The sequence below is a fragment of the Eublepharis macularius genome, chromosome 7 (genome assembly GCF_028583425.1).
Source record: "Eublepharis macularius isolate TG4126 chromosome 7, MPM_Emac_v1.0, whole genome shotgun sequence".
Classification (NCBI taxonomy): Eukaryota; Metazoa; Chordata; class Lepidosauria; order Squamata; family Eublepharidae; genus Eublepharis; species Eublepharis macularius.
The window spans coordinates 109632093-109650677 of record NC_072796.1 but is presented as its reverse complement, the minus strand read 5'-3'; the positions used below and the strand labels follow the sequence as shown (position 1 = coordinate 109650677).

General features: G+C 41.2%; 1 protein-coding gene and 1 non-coding gene across 2 annotated transcripts; both read left to right on the top strand.

The window, feature by feature from the left end:
* Positions 1-3169: 3169 nt before the first annotated feature.
* On the top strand, positions 3170-3251 carry TRNAS-AGA (transfer RNA serine (anticodon AGA)). Its single transcript has one exon. It is a non-coding gene; the product is annotated as a tRNA-Ser (tRNA).
* A 223-nt stretch (positions 3252-3474) lies between these two features.
* CFAP418 (cilia and flagella associated protein 418) lies at positions 3475-14746 on the top strand. Its single transcript, XM_054985269.1, has 6 exons — positions 3475-3648; positions 7897-7996; positions 9383-9453; positions 10574-10639; positions 12134-12229; positions 13106-14746. Exons 1-6 carry the CDS (start codon positions 3485-3487, stop codon positions 13263-13265), a joined length of 657 nt encoding a protein of 218 aa, XP_054841244.1. The 5' UTR covers positions 3475-3484; the 3' UTR covers positions 13266-14746.
* The last annotated feature ends 3839 nt before the right edge of the window (positions 14747-18585 follow it).

The following is an 18585-nucleotide window of genomic DNA, read 5'->3' as shown; positions in this document are numbered from 1 at the left end:
AGCCAAAAAACGGGTTTTATTGCTGTGGCTGCTGGTAGATAACAATGAGCTGAATCTCGGATTGGATTTGGGTATTCCAATACAGGTTGAGAGAGCTGCACAGGGGAGGTGGGTGTAAAGCAAGCAGCTAATGCTGCTACCAAGTCACTCTGCCCCCATAACTGCCAACCAGTCCTGTGGAGTGGATGCCACTAGGGAAGAAGCATAGCAGCACGTGTGCAAAATCTGCCCTCAACCATTTGGCTCCTTATGGTGCATGTGTAAGCTAAAAGTTTAAGCACATAAAGCTTGCAAAATCTGCAAAACTGATTTATTCAAGAGGGCTTATTCAGGCATTAAGGCTGTGCTGGAAGGAAATGGTTCAGAGAGATGCTTTGGTAAAGGGACAGGGAGTACAGACTATATTGCTGGGTACTGTCTGTGGATGTATATTTGATCCTACTGGGTAGTTCCTATGTTGTTTAATGGGTCACTTCGAGTTACGTTAAATTTCAGCAATGTTTCATCTGTATTCTTGTATTTGAATTCTATGTATTGTTTATTGAATGTCCCTGGTGTTGATCTCATGGACTTACACTGTGTGAACCACCTTGGGTCTCAGTGAGAAAGGTGGACTATAAAAACATAAACTATATAAATTTTAAAGCTAAAACATTTTAAAAAGTACAAATTATACTGCCTGCATTTACTAAACAAAATTCCAGATTCATTACAAACATTCTTGCAACCAGACTTAAATTTTTGCTTTTATGCAAAACAAACAAAACCAGCGGACCACAGATCAAAAACAGCCAAGCTGCTATTCCCCTCCCCCTATCAACACCTGTAAACAAGAGAACCAAAATCATAAGAGGCAGCCATCCATCTATCCCATTTATCAGCATTCTGATCACACAGCAGCCAACCAGTTGCCTTGGAGGGATGAAAAACATGGCACAGAGGCCAAGATCGTCTCTTTACATTGCCTTTTAGCACTGGTAATGAAAGATTTGCTGCCTCTGTTCATGGAGGTTCCCTTTACTCACCGTGGCTAGTAGCCATTGATTGATTTTTCCTCCTTAAATCTCTCCCCCTCCCCTTTTAAAGCCATCCATGTTCATGGCTATCACTACATCCGCTGGCAGTGAATTCCACAATCTAATTTCTTGTCGAGTTAAGAAGTATTCCCTTTTTTTCTGTCCTCAATTATTGACCATCAACTTTATTGGGTACTCTGACTTCTATGACAGAGGGAGCAGCAATTCTCTCCCTACCTTCTCTACCTCATGCATAATTTTAGAAACTTCTATAAGCCCCTATTCACTGCCTTTTTTTTCTAGACTGAAAGACCTGAGCATTTCAAGGTGCTCCAACTCTTTAATCTTGTTTGCCTTCCTCTTCACTTGATCCAGATCTGCAATATCCTTTTTGAGATATGGAAGCCAAAACTGTACTATTCCAAATGAGGCCATACCATAGATCCATACAGGGGCATTTTGATGTTGGTGATTTTATTTTCAATTCCTTTCCTAAGAATCCCCAGCATGAAGTTTGCCTTTTTAGCTATTCCTGAACACTGAGTCAACATTTTCATCAAGTTATCCACTACAACCCCAAGACCTCTTTTCCACAGTCTCAACCAGTTCAGGCTCCATCAGTGTGTGTTTGAAATCGGGACTTTTTATTCCAATGTGCATCACCTTACACTTACTTACATTTTACATAATTGAACTTGCCATGTTGTTGCCCACTCATCCAGTTTTGAGAGATCCTACTGAAATTCTTTACAAACTACCTTTGTTCTCGTCATTCTGAATATTTTGTATCATCCACAAATTTGGACACCACACTGCTCACCCACAATTCCAAACCATTTATCAATGTAGCCTCTGGATTAGTTTCACATTAATTCCCATGTCCTTTGCCATGGATCCTTTTCATACTAGAATCTCTAAGTCACTTTCAGTTTCTCAAATACTTTAGGGCATGGTCCAAAGTTAAGCAATTTTAAGTTTTATTGCTTTGGGTAGGAAAAAATTATGCTTAATTTCCCAATTGTTCTGAACTGAATTTAGAATTGAGCAATTGAGCAAGAGTCCAGTAGCACCTATAAGACTAACAAAATTTGTGGTCAGGCATGAGTTTTCGTGTTTCTTCAGATACAGCTAGAATGTGTGTCCATCTGGCCTAAAATCTTGGAGAGTGGTGTGATTACAGAAGCTGAATTTAGAATTGTTTAATATATTGTCGAAGGCTTAGAATTGTTTAACTTCAGCTAGATTGTGCACTACCTTTACGAAACTTTTATGAAGACTAGGGCAAGATTCTGGTCCAGTAATACCTTAAAGACCAACTAAATTCTCAGGCTATGAGCTTTTTTCGGGATATCAAAGAAACCCATAAGATTCGTGTTCTTTTCCATGCTCGCAGCTAGGTGGTGCTGTTGCTATTCCGATCAGCGTCTGCGTTCTTAAAAAGTAACTCCATCCGCTTTTTTTTTTTAAAGAAGGATTTATAAAGTGATTGCTAAAGCCAGTTTACATAGCCCCAAAAGGCAAAGTAGTTTAACTCTCGTCGTCCTGCGCAAATCCAGCGAGCCTCGTAGAGGATTCTGGCTGCCAAATTCCGCACGCAGGTAGTTTTCACTCGGAAAGACCGGCAGGGATCCTCGCGAGCAGTTGTGTTCCCCTGAGGTACGAAGTCGTCTGTTTTTTCTCGATTGCAACAAACAGAGAGTGCATGTAAAATATCTCAATAAAATCAATTTGAAGGCTACTTTAAAAGCCCAGTCCATGGAATAGTCTTCCGGGTGAGCAGGCATAGGATGCAAATTGGATGTCTGGGTTAAACAAAATTCCGTTTTCTAAAGTAATACAGGAAGGAAACATTCGCCGCTGAGTTTCAACATTAGTGTGCATTACTTTTAAATATATATATATATATATTTTAAAAAAAACTACCTTTGCTCTTTGGGAGAATTTCTTTGTAATCTTGTTTATACTGGAGGACTAACAACAACCTCTCTCTCGTTGCTTATCTGATACCTGTCAGCCAATTTTTTTTCTTTACAAATATGTTTGAAATTTTAAAATCCCTGTTTAGCAGCAACTTTTTGAAGGAACACAGTGGAAACAACATATAGATTATGAAGCAACTTCAGTTGCCTTCTGGAAGAGCTTGTAAATGTTCTGTAGTCGTGGCCGAGTGGTTAAGGCGATGGACTAGAAATCCATTGGGGTCTCCCCGCGCAGGTTCGAATCCTGCCGACTACGAATTTTTTTCCCCCCTTTAACTATTCTTAATTTACAATTTTGGCTCAGTCCACATTTCGAAAACGCCTATGTTCTGTCACAGATCTTGTCCACTTACTAACCAGGCTTTGAATGCTATCTGGGGGACAATCGAGAATGAGGGCAGAAGGAAGGGGCGGAGCTAAAGTGTCACTGCCGGCCTCTTCCCCCTCGCTGTCTCCTTGGCAACGGGAGGCTGCGGAGGTCTGGCTAAGATGGCGGATGACTTAGAGGAGCTACTGGATGAGGTGGAGAAGAAGTTTTGTCGCTTGTCGAGGCAGGATCGCTCTGACGGGATCCGAAATCGGGGAAAGACAGAGAACGGCACCAGCGACGAGGAAGAGGAGGCTGAAGCGGCCTCGGCGGGAGAAAAGGCCAGGTGAGCAGTGCGCATGCGCATCCCTTCCTGAAGCGGCTGCCCAGGGCTCGCCGATTCCGCTGCGCTTCCCGCCCGTTGACATAAGGCGCGATGCCTACAATGCTTCCCAATGAGGACTCAAAGCGGGTAGGAGTGTTTTAAGTACTCGGCATGATGATGATGATCAAAAATACAGGTATTTTGTTTTTAATGCAAAATTAATAGTAGACGAATATCTCTATTAGGACTACCTAAAAAATCATAAAACAAAGTTTTTAAGCTTATCAAAAATCTTTAATCAGACTGGTGGTTAAAAAAAACCAAAGGAAAGGGAGGAAAGGATGCTGGTGAGTTTAGGAAGGAACCCTGCTATGTTTCTTCCCATGCATGGCAGCATTTAAATAGAAATCAGAGCTGTATACAAATCGGCTTTTTCTGTCTCTGCGGATGCTTCTTTTCCTCTGCCCTCCTCAGGCACATGCTGACCCAGGTGCTCAGGATGTTGGATTTCTGCAGATGCCCCTTCTCCGTCTGCTTCAGGCGCCCTGTCTGCATCTCCCTAATGCCCCCCACCCCAGCTTCTGGTTTCTCCCACAATTTCCATCTCCCTTTTAGGGTACTGCAGGTCTATAAGAGAGTTTCCCACATACTGCTGTACCTGATACTTATTTGTTTGTTGTATTTTGACCCTGCTTTTCAGGGGGGGGAGTTTTTGAGTGATTAAAGACCGGCATAAATATCAGGTTAAAAGGTGTTCAGGGCAGAGCATCCCAACTGCACAAACGCAGTTTTCCTCTCATTAAGCCTGCTGCTAATGTGACTTCCAAATGTAGTATTTTGCAGCTAATCAGCACTGGGAATTAGAGCATCAGTAAATTTTAGGAGCATCTGCTTGGCAAGCAGAAAGTCCCAGGTCCAGTCCCTGGAATCTCTAATAAAAAAGATTGGTTAGTAGGTAGAACAGTGCTTCCCAGCCTGTGGCTCAGGATCCAAAAGTGGGTTGTGGAGCTACGGAAAGTGGGTGACAGGCCAGCCCTCCCTAATGGCTGCCCCGCCCTTTGCGTTGCTCTCTTCTCTTCCTCCCTGCCAACTTTTCACATTCTCACCTCCCCCACCCTTTGCGGCAATAATGGAGGGGGGCTGTCCAGCAACTGGTAACTTTATAGTAACCAGAAGGAAAGGAGAAACGGCTGGAGAGAGGGTGGGAGCTGTTCAACAGGACCTGGGAAAAGTGAAGGAGCAGAGAAAGAGGTGTACACATGCACAGGTTCTAGCTTGGCGCTTTTCTGTCAACAGTCCCGATCTCTTGCCCAACTCACTGCAGCACCTCATTGCCCTCTCCCAGCAACTCCTTTCCCATAATGTGCTACCTTCATACATCTAACCTACCCTCTCCCAAGCGTGCCTCTTCAAACTCCATCCTGGCTCAGCTGGCAGAGGAGGAGGAGAAAATGACAGAGAGAAGTCCCTGCTCTCAGGTAGTTGACCTCAAGGGGAGCCTTGTGAACTCTCCACATGGAAGAAAAGACTTGACTCAATGAAAGAAGTTACGTCCTCCAGTTTGCAGGATCTGAACAAGTCTGTTAGTGATAGAACGTTTTGGAGGTCTTTCATTCAGAGGATCGCCATAGATCGAAGGCAACTTGATGGCACATCACACACGCGCACACACAAATGTTATGTTTATGGATAGACTTAGTCACAGAAATGGAGATCTCTTAATTTTCCTACTTAAGACAATTATTTAAGGGTTGGTTAAATTTTTCCTTTTCTCACAATTCAAGCTACTCTTCAATTACTTTGCAGATGGTTAAAGAAGACATAATGGACAAGACAATAATGCTAGGGAAAAATTGAAGGCAGTAGGAAAAGATGAAGTCCCATTACTGATGACTCAGTAATGGAAGCCACAGCCTTCAGTTTGCAAGATCTGAGCAAGGCTGTAAATGATAGGGCATTTTGGAGGTCGTTGATGTATAGGGTCTCCATGAGTCAGAAGCAGCTTTACAGCACATAACACACACAATGCTCAACATTTAACAGTTCTGAGCAAACCATTGTCCTGTAGCGTCTACCCTCTTATACATGGTGATTCTTTCCCAGTGGTAAAAGAACCATGTCTGTCTTCTAGGTTTTGATAGTGACTAGGGCTGCTTTCACAGCTTGTACTAAGCCCCTTGCACTGTACTGAGTTTGAAAACTAGGCAATTTTATGTGATGTTCCTGCCTTGATATTTCTGCTTTGTAGAGAAAAGAACATGCTGTCATATGTGATGAATGCAACTAATTGCTATCTCAGTAAGTAAAATGTAACATTTGACTACAAATGATAAGTATACACATTTTCCTATGTAGAAATGTATGTTTCTGTAGGAGAATCATCGTGTGTGAAGTGGCTCCAAGAAGAATCTATTTCAGTGCTTAATTTGAGACAAGGAATTGACCTGTATTTTCTAAACTAAGACCTGCCCCTGGAAACAGTATCTTCCATGTCATACATTAGTTGGTATTTTTTCTTTATGGCATATGTGTAATGATTAATACAGAATCAAGTAAAATGTGTCCCAGTGGTTTCTAGAGTGACCTTCTTAGAATCTTAAAGATGATTAGAAGAATGGAGAAGAAGAGGAGGGTAGTCAAAGGCTGGAACATAACCCTCATATGAAAAGGCTGTGGTACCTTGGAATGCCTCCTGCTTGAGGTTCATAGTGGGATGTGATGTTTGTTGGTTTCTCAAAAACTTCTGGTTGGTCACTGTGGAAAAGGGAATGTTGGACTGGATGAACATCAGGGTCATAGTTCACCTAGGCTGCCAGAAAACCTTGTCACTGTACCAAGTAAATTGAGCTTATGGGTCACTATATCGAAAAGGTTGGGAACCACTGACCAGTGCCTGGAGATCCCTTGCCAGACAGAGTAGACAGTACTAACCTTGACAGATCAACAGTCTGACCCAGTGTAAGAAGACTTCCTGCATTTGTGCAATCCAAGGTTCCAGAGTGCCAATTGCTGTGACATAACAGGACCAACACAGCCAACAAATCAAGGGAAGCTCTACAACAATAGGAAGGATCTCTATTTTGAGGGGTTGCCTGTTGTCTCTGAATGTTTCCCCTGTATTTTATTCTTCTTCTTCGATCACTCAGATTCATTGAGCATAATGTATGCCTATCAACACTCCCTACCTAAATCCCTGGAGTCTCTATAACCCACATTAAAAAAAAAACACCTTTGCATTCCCCAAGGGACTGGCTGACTGACATCTTTCTTTGCTGGGAGTTGGTATGTCTCCTACTGAACACTGTAATCTTTGAACAGGAAACAGGTGTTTGTAAACATAAGGGGTGCATGGTAGACATAAACTAGGAACCGTAATTGCTTGCAGATCCCCAGCGCATACCGATTTCCTGCCACACGTCTCATCTTCAGATGTTATAGGTGTTTTCTGGTAAACAAGTGGTGTACAGGCTGCAACCTCATCTACTACAGAAAGTGCAAATTGGTCAGTGGTCTCCAGCCTTCTGGCAGTATTTCCTACCCTGTTTTAATCATCACGGTTTCTGCAGTCCAAAACTACCTTGAATGTTCATAGGGTTTGGCCCCAAAGATTCCTGTAGGCTGTTCAGCTTTAAAAGACACTTCTCTGTCACTATCATTTCTGGGATCATTGTATTCCCATCACCCACATAGTTTCCCCCCATTTCTTTTCATTTCAGAATTTTCGTACATCTTGTTAGAGGCCCAGAAATCAGTACTTTCAGTCTTGTCTTTCCCCTGAGGTCCTTGGGATCCACTGCTCTTCTGTCCTCTTCAGGATTGCTTTCCGGGGGCCGGGGGTGGCTTTCATTTTGTATGCTCTTGCCATGGTACCCACTGATCCTGCCCTGCCTGCCATCCTAATTTTGGGCATAAGCACTATATTGATAGTACTAGACTGACAAAGCAATCCAGTGCAGAGTAATTCCAGTCTAGCCTATTGAAATAAATGGTCTTAGACTAGAGTAAATCTGCGTAAGACTGCACTGTGGATTTCTTTCCTCAGGATTTTTAGATCCTTCAGCTATCTTTTGTTAGTGGCAATGCCGTGGCAGCTGTCAGAAATCTGAGTTGCCGTAACATGGCAGCCTTGTCTCCTCCTCTTTGGGAAACAGGAAGATTTTTTAAATGAAAAATTGAGCACATTAGGCATATATCTTATGTTCATAACCTCAGCCTTCCTCTTCATCCCAGTCCCTTTTTACACAATGTTTATTTTCTGTTTTCTTCTAGAGTCTCCAAAATATTACCAAAATGTGGTAGTGATGAAGAGGACTTGGATGAAATAATTAAAGATATAATCAATGATAATAGCTTTGCCAAAAATCCTGCGGTAGGTAAAACTCTAGGAGAATGGTGGAGGGCTGGGAGGCCATTCAGAGCTATTATGGAAGGGAAAAAATTCCTGGAAAAGGAGGCAAGAGCCTCTGTTCATGAGACATCTGACACGTGAAGAATATGTGTCAGGAGATGCAACGGTAGCCGGGAAGGATAGTTTAAAAAGACAGAGCTGGTGGCAGGGCAAAGGCTTTGCTATAGGCTGGAGCTGTGTGAGGGGGCTGTGAAATGCCAGAAGGGAAACTTCAGCCTATTATAACCTCTCCAGGTCTAAGCTCAGCTCTGGAAGGCAGCTCCAGCCGATTTCCATTCCTCACTGCCCTCTGGTTGGAATCCCACCGTTTTAGACGGGAGAGGTGAAATTGACAGGGCCTTTGGGGAGGCGAAGATGAAATTAATAAACCCTCTGAGAAGCAATCTCCACCGACTCTGTCTTTTTAAACTACATTTCCCGGCTAATGTTGCGTCCATCTACACTTGACAAACACGGGCTGAGGCGTCTCGTGTAGAGAGACTCAAAGCTGTAATGGATTTGAAAGCTTGGGAATTCTGGTTGATTGTGGGGCATTGAAGTAAAAATAGGTATGGTAGTCTTGTTTGCTTTGAGTCATGCAGCAAACATTACAAACAAATGGTTTCTTTAACTTAAATAAAATAAGGCAAAGAAGCCCATGCCAAGTTTGGTGATGGATTTTGATCACTTTGCAGCAGACCTCATAGATACATTTATAAGCCTTTTAGTCAGGCTGGTTTGTGCTCACATGTTCTTTCATCATTTATGTATTTATGTAGCATCAAAAGAGACAAGATAATTCCAAATTGAGAGATTTTTTTTTACCATCTGGCACATTAATCCAGCACTCCTGACAGTCACTAGCCATACAGAAATTGATCACAAATCAAGCAGGATCTATGCAAAACAGGGACTGAGGAACAAAACCCTACACTTTCAGTTCCTCCTTCTTTACTTCCAGACTACCTTATTAGTCCTGGGAGGAAGAGAAGGGAGCTGCCATATAAGTAAATGCACTATATTTTCAAGAAATATTCACTGCAACTTGAAGGCCAAAGTTCATGTAGCAGTAGACTTCTGTATTCACTGCAATCACAGCTCTGCCTATACAGTCCCTCGGTGCATATGATGCTGCCCCTTTTTAGAAGTGACTGGATCAGGAGATCTCCATCTCACAGCTGGATCAAGGTGACTTGATCCAGGTCCCTGTTCCTCATAAATCTAAGCCGCAGATGGCCATCAGAACAGAAACATTTTCCGCCCTCTGCCTGCTTCTCATCGGAATAGGTTTGCAGCCTTTGTTAGTAAAAAAGCAACAGCAAGCTGTAAAAGTTGATGTCATCGGTCCTGTCCTCTCCTCTTTCTTAGAAATATATATCTAAATCTTCCAGCCTCCCAGCCGAAACTAATATTACCTCTATTCACGTTCGTGGTAAGAAGTAAGTAAAAATCACACTTGTGAATGAATGTTTCAATTAATAATTTCAGGGTAACTGTACTTCCACATTGCCAGTCAAATAAAGTTATTAAGCTTTTTGGAAACTCAGTTTTATTACTGAGGTGAAGGATTTTAATGATTTTGAGAGCATGGAGCTATTGCTTGGATTCAGACTAGCAATCCCCTGAGCACAATGATTTCTGCCAGTAGAGCACAGCTTCTATTGCTTCTCCCCCTTCCCCAACACCATAATACCCCCCCCCCCAAATCCTGTTCCTGGGGTACAGGAGACCTGAGGAACAGGATTGGAATGGGGAGCACCTGTAGAAACTTTAGTCTGGATCCACATCATTGCAATATCATGATGAAATCTAACCTACTTCAGGGGGATTCCTTGGAGGAAGAGCAGAATAAACATAAGAGTGAAATATTGATAATAATGGATTATATTCTAAAGAGGATTATCTTGTTTGAGTCTTCTTCTAACTTTAGCCCTCCCACTTACATGGCTTGTGAGACATTCCGTTACTCCATTGCTCAACAGCATCTTTGTGGGAGTACAAGAGGCTCTTGGGGAAGGGGGGAGAATGAGAAAAATCCTCTTCTGCCATCAGAATGGTGGTAGGATACTACTCAGTCTAAGGCATAGGTAGTACCAGTTCTCATTTTAACTGTATGTATAATATTCTACAGCTTAGTAAAGTTACTAATGTTTTTTCAAAAGTTAAACTGTTATGTATGTCTCCTATATTTTTGTTCTTTTATGTCTCCTATTGGTCAAAGATTCTGAAGCATTTAAATTTTTTTTCAAATTGTATATTATATGTGATACATAATACACGTACCTAATATAATATACAGTTTATTCTGAATTGCTATGCCTTGCCGTTCTTCTGAAAGTGATGTTTGTTGAAAATGGGTACGTGTTCAGTAGCCTATGGAAACCTAAGAAATTAGCAGTGCAGTCCTAACCAGCCTCTTACATCCATCTAAGTCTGCTGAAATCAGTGGGCTTAGAAAGGTGTAACTCTGCTTGGGGTCATAGAGTTGATGATAATGTTTGTGTTTTATTTCTTTTTCCATTTAAATTCTATTTAAATTTTCAATTTTAATTCTTGTAGATGTTGCCCAGTATACCTTGGAGGAAGCACTGCACTGTGTGGTATTGGAACCTATATTTCACAGAGGTAAGTTTTTTTTCATTTTAATGCTGGCGATTGCATTATTAAACTTCATTCTCTTAAACTATTTCACTAAAGGTCAGATCTCACACAGTGCCACTCTCAGCAGAATTACACCCATCTACTGGTAAAAAAGGCTGTGTCCCCCAAAAATGCTATGCTCGAGATGATGGAATCTGCATGGATAAATAGTATGCAGGATGGGAGCTGTAATAAAGAGAGGAATTGGATGAGATTGAGTGAAAAAAACAGTCAGATCCAATCCAGTGGACTTAGACTCTGCTTAGGGTGGCACTGAGTCATTTCAGCCTGTGGCATTCACCAGAAAAGGTGATGCAGTAAAGTACTCATCATCTTGAGGATTCAATCTAGCTTTGACTTTTCACACAGCACTGTGAATGCCCTGGGTGTAGTTTCACAGTAGTTGCCAGAAATGTACAAGGACATCTCATGGGCTGATTTTTAAAATTCAATATATTTATGTCCCATCCTTTTATCTAAAAGTCCACAGACAACTGCCATGAACAAGGATGACACGTGGAGGAACCCACTTGCCCATAAAGCTAGAAAAGAGGCTGCAGATTGAGTTTATAAGTATATGGGCTGCAACCTGGAATCGGCAGCATATAAAACAATGAAAGCGCTAATTGAGGATCCTTTTATTGTGTGAAAGCCCATTTTATTCAACAAGGGCTGAAACTGAGGGCCTAGTAATTTGCTTCTAAAGCTGCTGTTATGTTGTATATTATTTAATATACTAATTATAATAACAATAACATAGTCAAGTGTTTTCATACAGTATGGAAAAAATTAGGGATGCCCTTGCCTTCTAACAAGGAGTGCGGGCTTTTATTTAAAGGTATTTTATTAGATACTTTCTTCAATATTTCCAAAAAAAGCACCCTGTTGAGTAATTAGGGTAACATGAATATTCATTTACATTTAACTTTGGTTTGCATTGTTTTTAGGCATTGCATCTTCCAGGATAGTGCCTGCTTTCTGCAGTTTTTATAAAAAATAATTTAAAGCTTTTAGAAATCTCTTGATCAGTTAATCAGAGGCAGATATTTACAGAGTTACACCCTTCTCATCCCTCTTACATCAGTGGACTTTAAAGGATGTAACTGTAACAGTTTTCTAATAAATAGTTCAGTGATGAAAATGTTTTATAATATCACAATATTTCCAGTGTATCACTGATCTGTATCCAATGAGAACCACAAGCAGAGCTCGCAGAATGGGACTTTCCTGCCTCTCCCACTGTAGCCCACTGTGCCCTACAAAACACTTCCCCTGGAAGTCAGGGCACAGCGTAAGGGATCGGAGTGCAGTGGAAGAACTGGTGCAAATCTCTCTTCTCCCCACACACACACCAGCAGAAGTGTCCATCTGTTTGAAACAAGCTGATGTATTTTAGAAAATGAAACCCTAAAATATTTTGTACTCTTACAGCATGTTTCAATAAAATTAATGACACTGGTCCCTTTTCCCTTTGGACAGAACTTGTGATCGATTACGTTGTACAGCATGTGATTTCCGTGTTTCACACCATGATGACTATCAGTGGGATAAATCGTGTGATTATCTCTTTTTCAGGTATGTGTTTGTGGTTCATATCATCGGGAATCATTGCTGTGTTCAGCTAGTGTGTCTGCTAGTATCACTCTGAATGTTTCTTCTTTATGTATTCTAATTTTAGACTTCACAGAGCAGGGGAGTAAGAATGGTGGGAATGTAGATTGGCTGTAGATGTAGATGAGAAGAAAGCCTGAAGCAGAAAGACCAATATCAATGATACAGCAGAAGCGTATTTGCTTTTTACTGGCTATTTTCCGTAAATGATCCAGTAGGATCAATGAGGAAAATAACTCGATAATACTTGTATTGACACAAAGTGTTCTTTATCCTGTTGAGACCATCTTCAAAGATCCTTGTCTGAGTGCCCTCTAAGATTTGATAGGTGGTGGTTAGAGAAAAGACCCTTTTTACAGCTCCCCCCCCCCTTTATGGAACTCCTTCCTGAGGAAAAAATACCCGATGCCTTCTGTGCTGTCCTTCTGGTGCCAGGCAAAGCCAGTCCTGTTTTCCTGATCTTTTCAATGTAATTTTTCTTTTTTTTTCTTCCTTTGCTGTTGTTGCCTACCCTTTAGCTGTTGTGCTGCTCAAGGCCTGATTGTTTTAGCTGCTCTTCAGTTTGTTTTACATTGGAGTTTTAAGTGGGGGGAGTTTAATGGATTCTATTGGATTCTAGTATTGACTGATTGTAAAACTCGCTTGGATCCTGTAGTGGGAGAAGTTGGCATAAGTTTTTTTCTCCAATCAATAAATACATTTTGACATAGAACATATATTTCAGAACCGTTTCTGTAAAATGCCATCTTTATTCTGTGAATATTTATAATATTTTAATTTCCCCTGCCACCACAACCACTCTGCACAAAAAAATTGAAAAAGATTGTTCTTGATTGATAGGAATAACATGCCTGAATTCAGCAAGCTGAGAACAAAGATGGTAAAGAAAAAAGGAACACGGGCCTATGCTTGCCAGTGCAGCTGGAGATCTATAGATGAATTAACAGACCTGAGCATGGACCGACTGCTCCACTGGGTTTGTAGCAAACATGCCGAATGACATCGTGCGGCCAGTTCAAATGGCCATTTCTGTATGAATACCAGCTTCAGCATCCATGTATGATAAATCAGACCCAAGTTGTGTGTACAGACTGTATCTTGTTCCAAATATAACCTAAGTATGTTATGTGGTCTGCAATCCCCTTATAAACTAACCAGACGGAGGGAGATAGTCAGCCAGAGACTTGGCAGCCTGCTCCCTAGAGACCTGGACTGGCATGAATGTTTATGGTGTTGTTAGGAATCAACGGGCTTATCAGCTCTCTCTGCTAATATCAGTGAAAGGGAAAATGAAGGTCTGTGACCTAGAATGCATTTCAGAAATGGAGGATACACACAGCGAAATCCGACCAAGCTGTTCCTTTGTCTAGAACACTCTTTCCCCTCCCTCACAATGAGCTACTGCTGTGTGCCTGAAACACAAAATGCTTAGGCATTTGGTATATTCAAAAGAAGGCTGACAACAGAAGAATACAGCCTTACATCTGGCTTTCTTCTGAAGATGATATGAGTCCACTATGAAAGAAGCAACCTTTAGTACTAGTATTAGCAGCAGTGAAATTCTATGGGATCCTGAAGCTTGCAGTCTGAGCAAGAGCAACCATCAGTATTACTCCAGTCTTGCAAAGAAAAAGAACAGATCCAAGTTTGTATATATTTTGTTTGTAATTCACATCCTTAAGCTACAATCATATGTTTGTGAATCTAGGGGTAAACTTGCATTTACTCAGTGGTATTTACTTCTGAGTAAATATATGCAAGGGATTGGGCTGCACACAGTTTAGTGCTCCTACCCATCTTTTCCTTTAAGAAGATTTTCTTGTAGAAAGCACAGAGATTTAAATCATCCTCTCTTTTTTTTGGAATCAAGACTATTTATTTGTAAAAGATGAGAAGTGGGCATATTATTGGAAGGGTAGCAGAGAGACTGTACCTTATCCGCCACTGCTCAGCTTTAAGCTAACCAGAACATTATCCAATAACTGTATCAATTGGCTCAATATAAGAAAATGTACACCCTATAATTTCTCAGTATTTTGTTTTTTGGTAGTACTGCAGTTTTAAAAGTGTTGTAGCTTTGTTTGAACAAGTATAGCAGGCGAGCAGCAAACAGGACTGGGTCTTGTGGATCTGTTCTGCTAAAGGCAGCACTTGCTTTCAGTGCAAGGAGCCTTCTGTTGACTTGTGGCTCTTCCATCAGCAGAAGGCCCCTTGGAGGAAAGTTCCACCATCAGTGAAACAGTCTGGCTGAATCAACAGCAGCAGACTAGGAACAATTGACAATGACTATATCATGATCTTGAACACATTACCTGCAAGCTCCATTGATTTCATTTAATTTTTATGTCATCTGTTTAGCAACAGAGTGTAAATAGTATTCTGATAAGCAGATTTCAAACACAAAATTGAAATCTAAAATTTGTATAGAATTGAAATATTCACTTCTGTTTCTCTATAATACTGCAGTCATTAAAAGCTATATTCTTGCATTTGTGAGTAATTTTTTATTTAAAATATTTATACCATACTTTTCTCCTGCAGTGCAAGACCCAAAGGCTGTAATCCTAAGGAAACTGTCCTGGGAGTAAACCCTACTGAATAACCTGGGATTTACATCTGAGTAGACCTGTTTAGAATTACTCCCAAATTGGTTTACACAGTTAAAAATCACTTAGGGTAAAACCACAGATCCAAAACATACTAAAAGTAACCTCTCTGATTGCCCACAAAAAACTAACTGACCTTTAATCAAAGAGCATTAGAAGCACACCCAACCAATTTAGTTCTACAGAGTTTCCAGAAACTTTTAAGAGTGAGTTTCTTTCTCACCTCCTTGGAACATCATTCCATAAAACAGGAGTAACCACAAAAAATGCACCAACTTTGACTGAAGTGAGGTAATGTATATGGAGAAGATATGGTAACATATCTTCCCATCCCAGTTTGGTACAGTGGTTAAGCGCAGCAAGACTCTAATCTGGAGAACCGGGTTTGATTCCCCACTCCTCTGCTTGAAGCCAGCTGGGTGACCTTGGGTCAGTCACAGCTCTCTCAGCTCACACGGTGATTGTAGTGAAGATGATAATAACACACTTTGTAAACCGCTCTGGGTGGGTGTTAAGATGTCCTGAAGGGCAGTGTATAAACTCAATGTTATTATTAGGCTTAATAATACGTCACTGGAAAGTCCAATCTGGACTGAGAACACAGGCAAGGGAGGTTAATGGTTACTGCCATAAACACACACTTTTCTTGACCCCACAGTCCCTTCTTTCCAAAGCTGCTGTTTGTCTGAGAAGGGACATACAGGACGGAGTCTTCATGTGCTTCCCCATGGCTGCTAAGGTAGGCATCTTGGGACAACAGCACAGGGGAGAAGAGATTAAACCCTCTCTTCCACCACCACTATGGACCTGATCCAGAACAGCAGCAGTTATTTAGCTTGTGAGTGCCTGGGCTGGTGGGGGGGGGGGGACTGACGGGGATTTATTCATGTATCTCCCATCAACCTTTCTACTTCGGCTCTGAAACTCTTGAGCACTCAGTGAGAAAGTGCTACATAAATACTAAGTATTGTAAGATTGACTAGGGGTTACAAACGGCTTTTTTCTGGGGAAAGAGGGGGTGGAACTTGGTGGGTTGCCCTCAGAGAAAATGGTCACGTGGCTGGTGGCCCTGCCCCCTGATCTCCAGACAGAGGGAAGTTTAGATTGGCACAGAAGGCAATCTAAACTCCCCTTTGTCTGGAGATCGGGGCGGGGCCACCAGCCATGTGACCATTTTCAAGAGGTTCCGGAACTCCGTTCCACCACGTTCCTGCTGAAAAAAAGCCCTGGTTACAAATCTTACTCTTTTTGGATGTGATGAATCCTGCCTGACGCTGGGAGCTGGAGCAGTGGTAAATAATGGATACCATAGTGAACATCACTGATTAGTGCACTCATTGAAAGCCAATGTGTAACAGCTCACTGTATGTGAGCTATAAGCTAGGAAAGCCTTCATTTCAAACAACACTCAGCCATAATTGCAATTAGTCGTGTCAGGAAAACTATTCTTCCCTGACCCACACAAACTAACACAATATCTGCAATACGGGGTGATAGTACTGGCCTACTTAACAGAGTTAGTTATTAATATATTTATGACCATCTTTCCCCATGGCTCAAGGCAGATCTCAAGACTCAATTTAAAACATACAAAATACAATAAAGCCCCGAAGATCTATGTTCTGAAATGACATGTGAAGCACTTTGAATACTTGAAGCACACTATATCAGCATCGCATTATTAGTCTAGTGCAGCAGATCTGTGGAGCTAATTCTCTTGGTAATATTCCCACTTATTGAAAACAGCAGGCAGTAGAGGCTAAGCAAACTTGGACATAGTTGATTATTTGGTTCTGAGCCATCTGTTGGCAAAAGCTGTTGACCTACATAATCTGTAGGAAGGGATTCACTATTTGTGACAATTTTTTAAAAACATTCTGAAAGGTTAGAACACTTACAGCTGATTAGCATGGCAGCTGTGCTGCATGTCGATTGGTGCTTTTTCCATTGTTCACAGCAAGCTGTTTTAATTATTTTCGTGTGTTAAACTATCTTTAGGACTGCGAACCTTCCACTAGCTTTTTCAGCCTCCCACCATAAAGAAAACATACAGCATGCTAGTGGTGTCAGAGAAATACCCAAAGATAATGTCAGACAAATGTTATCTTTTTTTCCTAGTACTCATTGGCTTCTGGATTTAATTTCTGCTTGTTAAACTAACATAGGAAAAATTGTTGAAAACACATTCACAGTGTGAGTCAGACCACACTGAGTTCAACACCTGCTGTGACCGGTTTAAAGGATCTCAAGTAGCAAGTGTTAAAGACACCCCCACCAAGAGCTGGCTGTCTCCCTACACACCACTCAGCTGGATGAATCCAGTATCCTGCCGCATAAGACAGCTTCATATCTTTATGTAAAAGATGTTTTGAGCTCCCTTGGAGGAGAACTCGTGGCTAAGTGTAATAAACCAATACATTCCACTTTTACTAGGCTATAAATTAACATTTTCGATTGAGTACTTCAGTCGGCTGCTCCAAATGATTAGGGGGTGACGATTTTTCATCATCTCAGTTTCTACCAGAGAATTTTATATCAATATTTTAAGCAAAACTGACGATCCTGGTTAAAAACTACAGAGGGCAGGCTTGCACCAATGTAGGTTTGTTTCAGTTCTGGTCACTGGATAAAACTTTTCCTTTGCACTTTATAAAGGGAACTATGTAACGTAGCAAATCTCTTTCCTAGCTCTAGTCTGAGCAATTGGAATTTAACAATCCATAAACTCAAGTCTCTCTATATACTGCAAAATAGACATATGTCAAACTAAAGCTCTTTCCACCATAACTCTTATTGATACCAGTTTTGTTTTTTAATTTTAAGAATCAATTACTGGGTATAATTACATTTTGTTTCCTTTGATAGGGATTGTGGATGGACAGATTGTATCAATCCCCTAATTTTCTTACTATTTTCATGTCTTACAGAATGCATACCTATTTCAGTTAGCGTAATCCAAGATGTCGTTAATCACGAGTTTATTTCATCATAAATGTCAACAATGGAGGGAAAAGGGAAGTGTAATTTAAACTCAAATGGTGAAGATCAAAAGCATGGCAGCATACAGACATTGGCTACTTACTGAGTATTAGTTTGACTCTTGAAACTGAGGAACAAGCTTTTGAGAGACACAGAACTCTTCAAAATATATCCAAAGTGAAAATTAAAAAGTGACAATTTTACACACTGAGCAATATTAGTTGGGTCTTCTGAGCAGCAGGATGGGCTAGAAAAAGGCTTCTTCCTCTTGTTGGAATACAACTTTTTGGGTGATGCTGGACTGATCAAAGGTGTGGGTAGGGGATCACAAGAGGAGGAAGAGTGACAGCAAAGACTTATAACCAAGAATGTATGCTAAGCATCCTTCCCTCTAGCAGTGCTCACCCAACAGGGGCCTTGTAAGGTTGACAGTAGATAATACAACCACAGGTTTCAGCACATTTCCTCAAATTTTGCAATGAGATGTTTACCTCAGCATTTGAACCGGAAACCTGCCTTAAGTCATGGCTGAAGCACATGTGACTTCTAAAAATTCTTCCACATATACCATAGCATCAGTTCCCCTCAATCCACATTGCAAGCAGGGGGAAAGCACCCCCTTTTAATTGCTAGTTGTAAGATTGCCGCTATTTTGTCATAACCGGCACAGAAGCTCCTGTTGTCTCATGGCATTGCACAAGAGTCTTCAACCTTTTCAGAACCAAGTCACAATGA

Excerpts from the sequence above, each read along its gene's own strand:
- CFAP418 (XM_054985269.1), top strand. The coding sequence starts at position 3,485 with ATGGCGGATGACTTAGAGGAGCTACTGGATGAGGTGGAGAAGAAGTTT. Across the intron at positions 3,649-7,896 it reads TCGGCGGGAGAAAAGGCCAG|AGTCTCCAAAATATTACCAA; the intron begins GTGAGCAGTGCG and ends GTTTTCTTCTAG. Across the intron at positions 7,997-9,382 it reads GCTTTGCCAAAAATCCTGCG|AAATATATATCTAAATCTTC; the intron begins GTAGGTAAAACT and ends CCTCTTTCTTAG.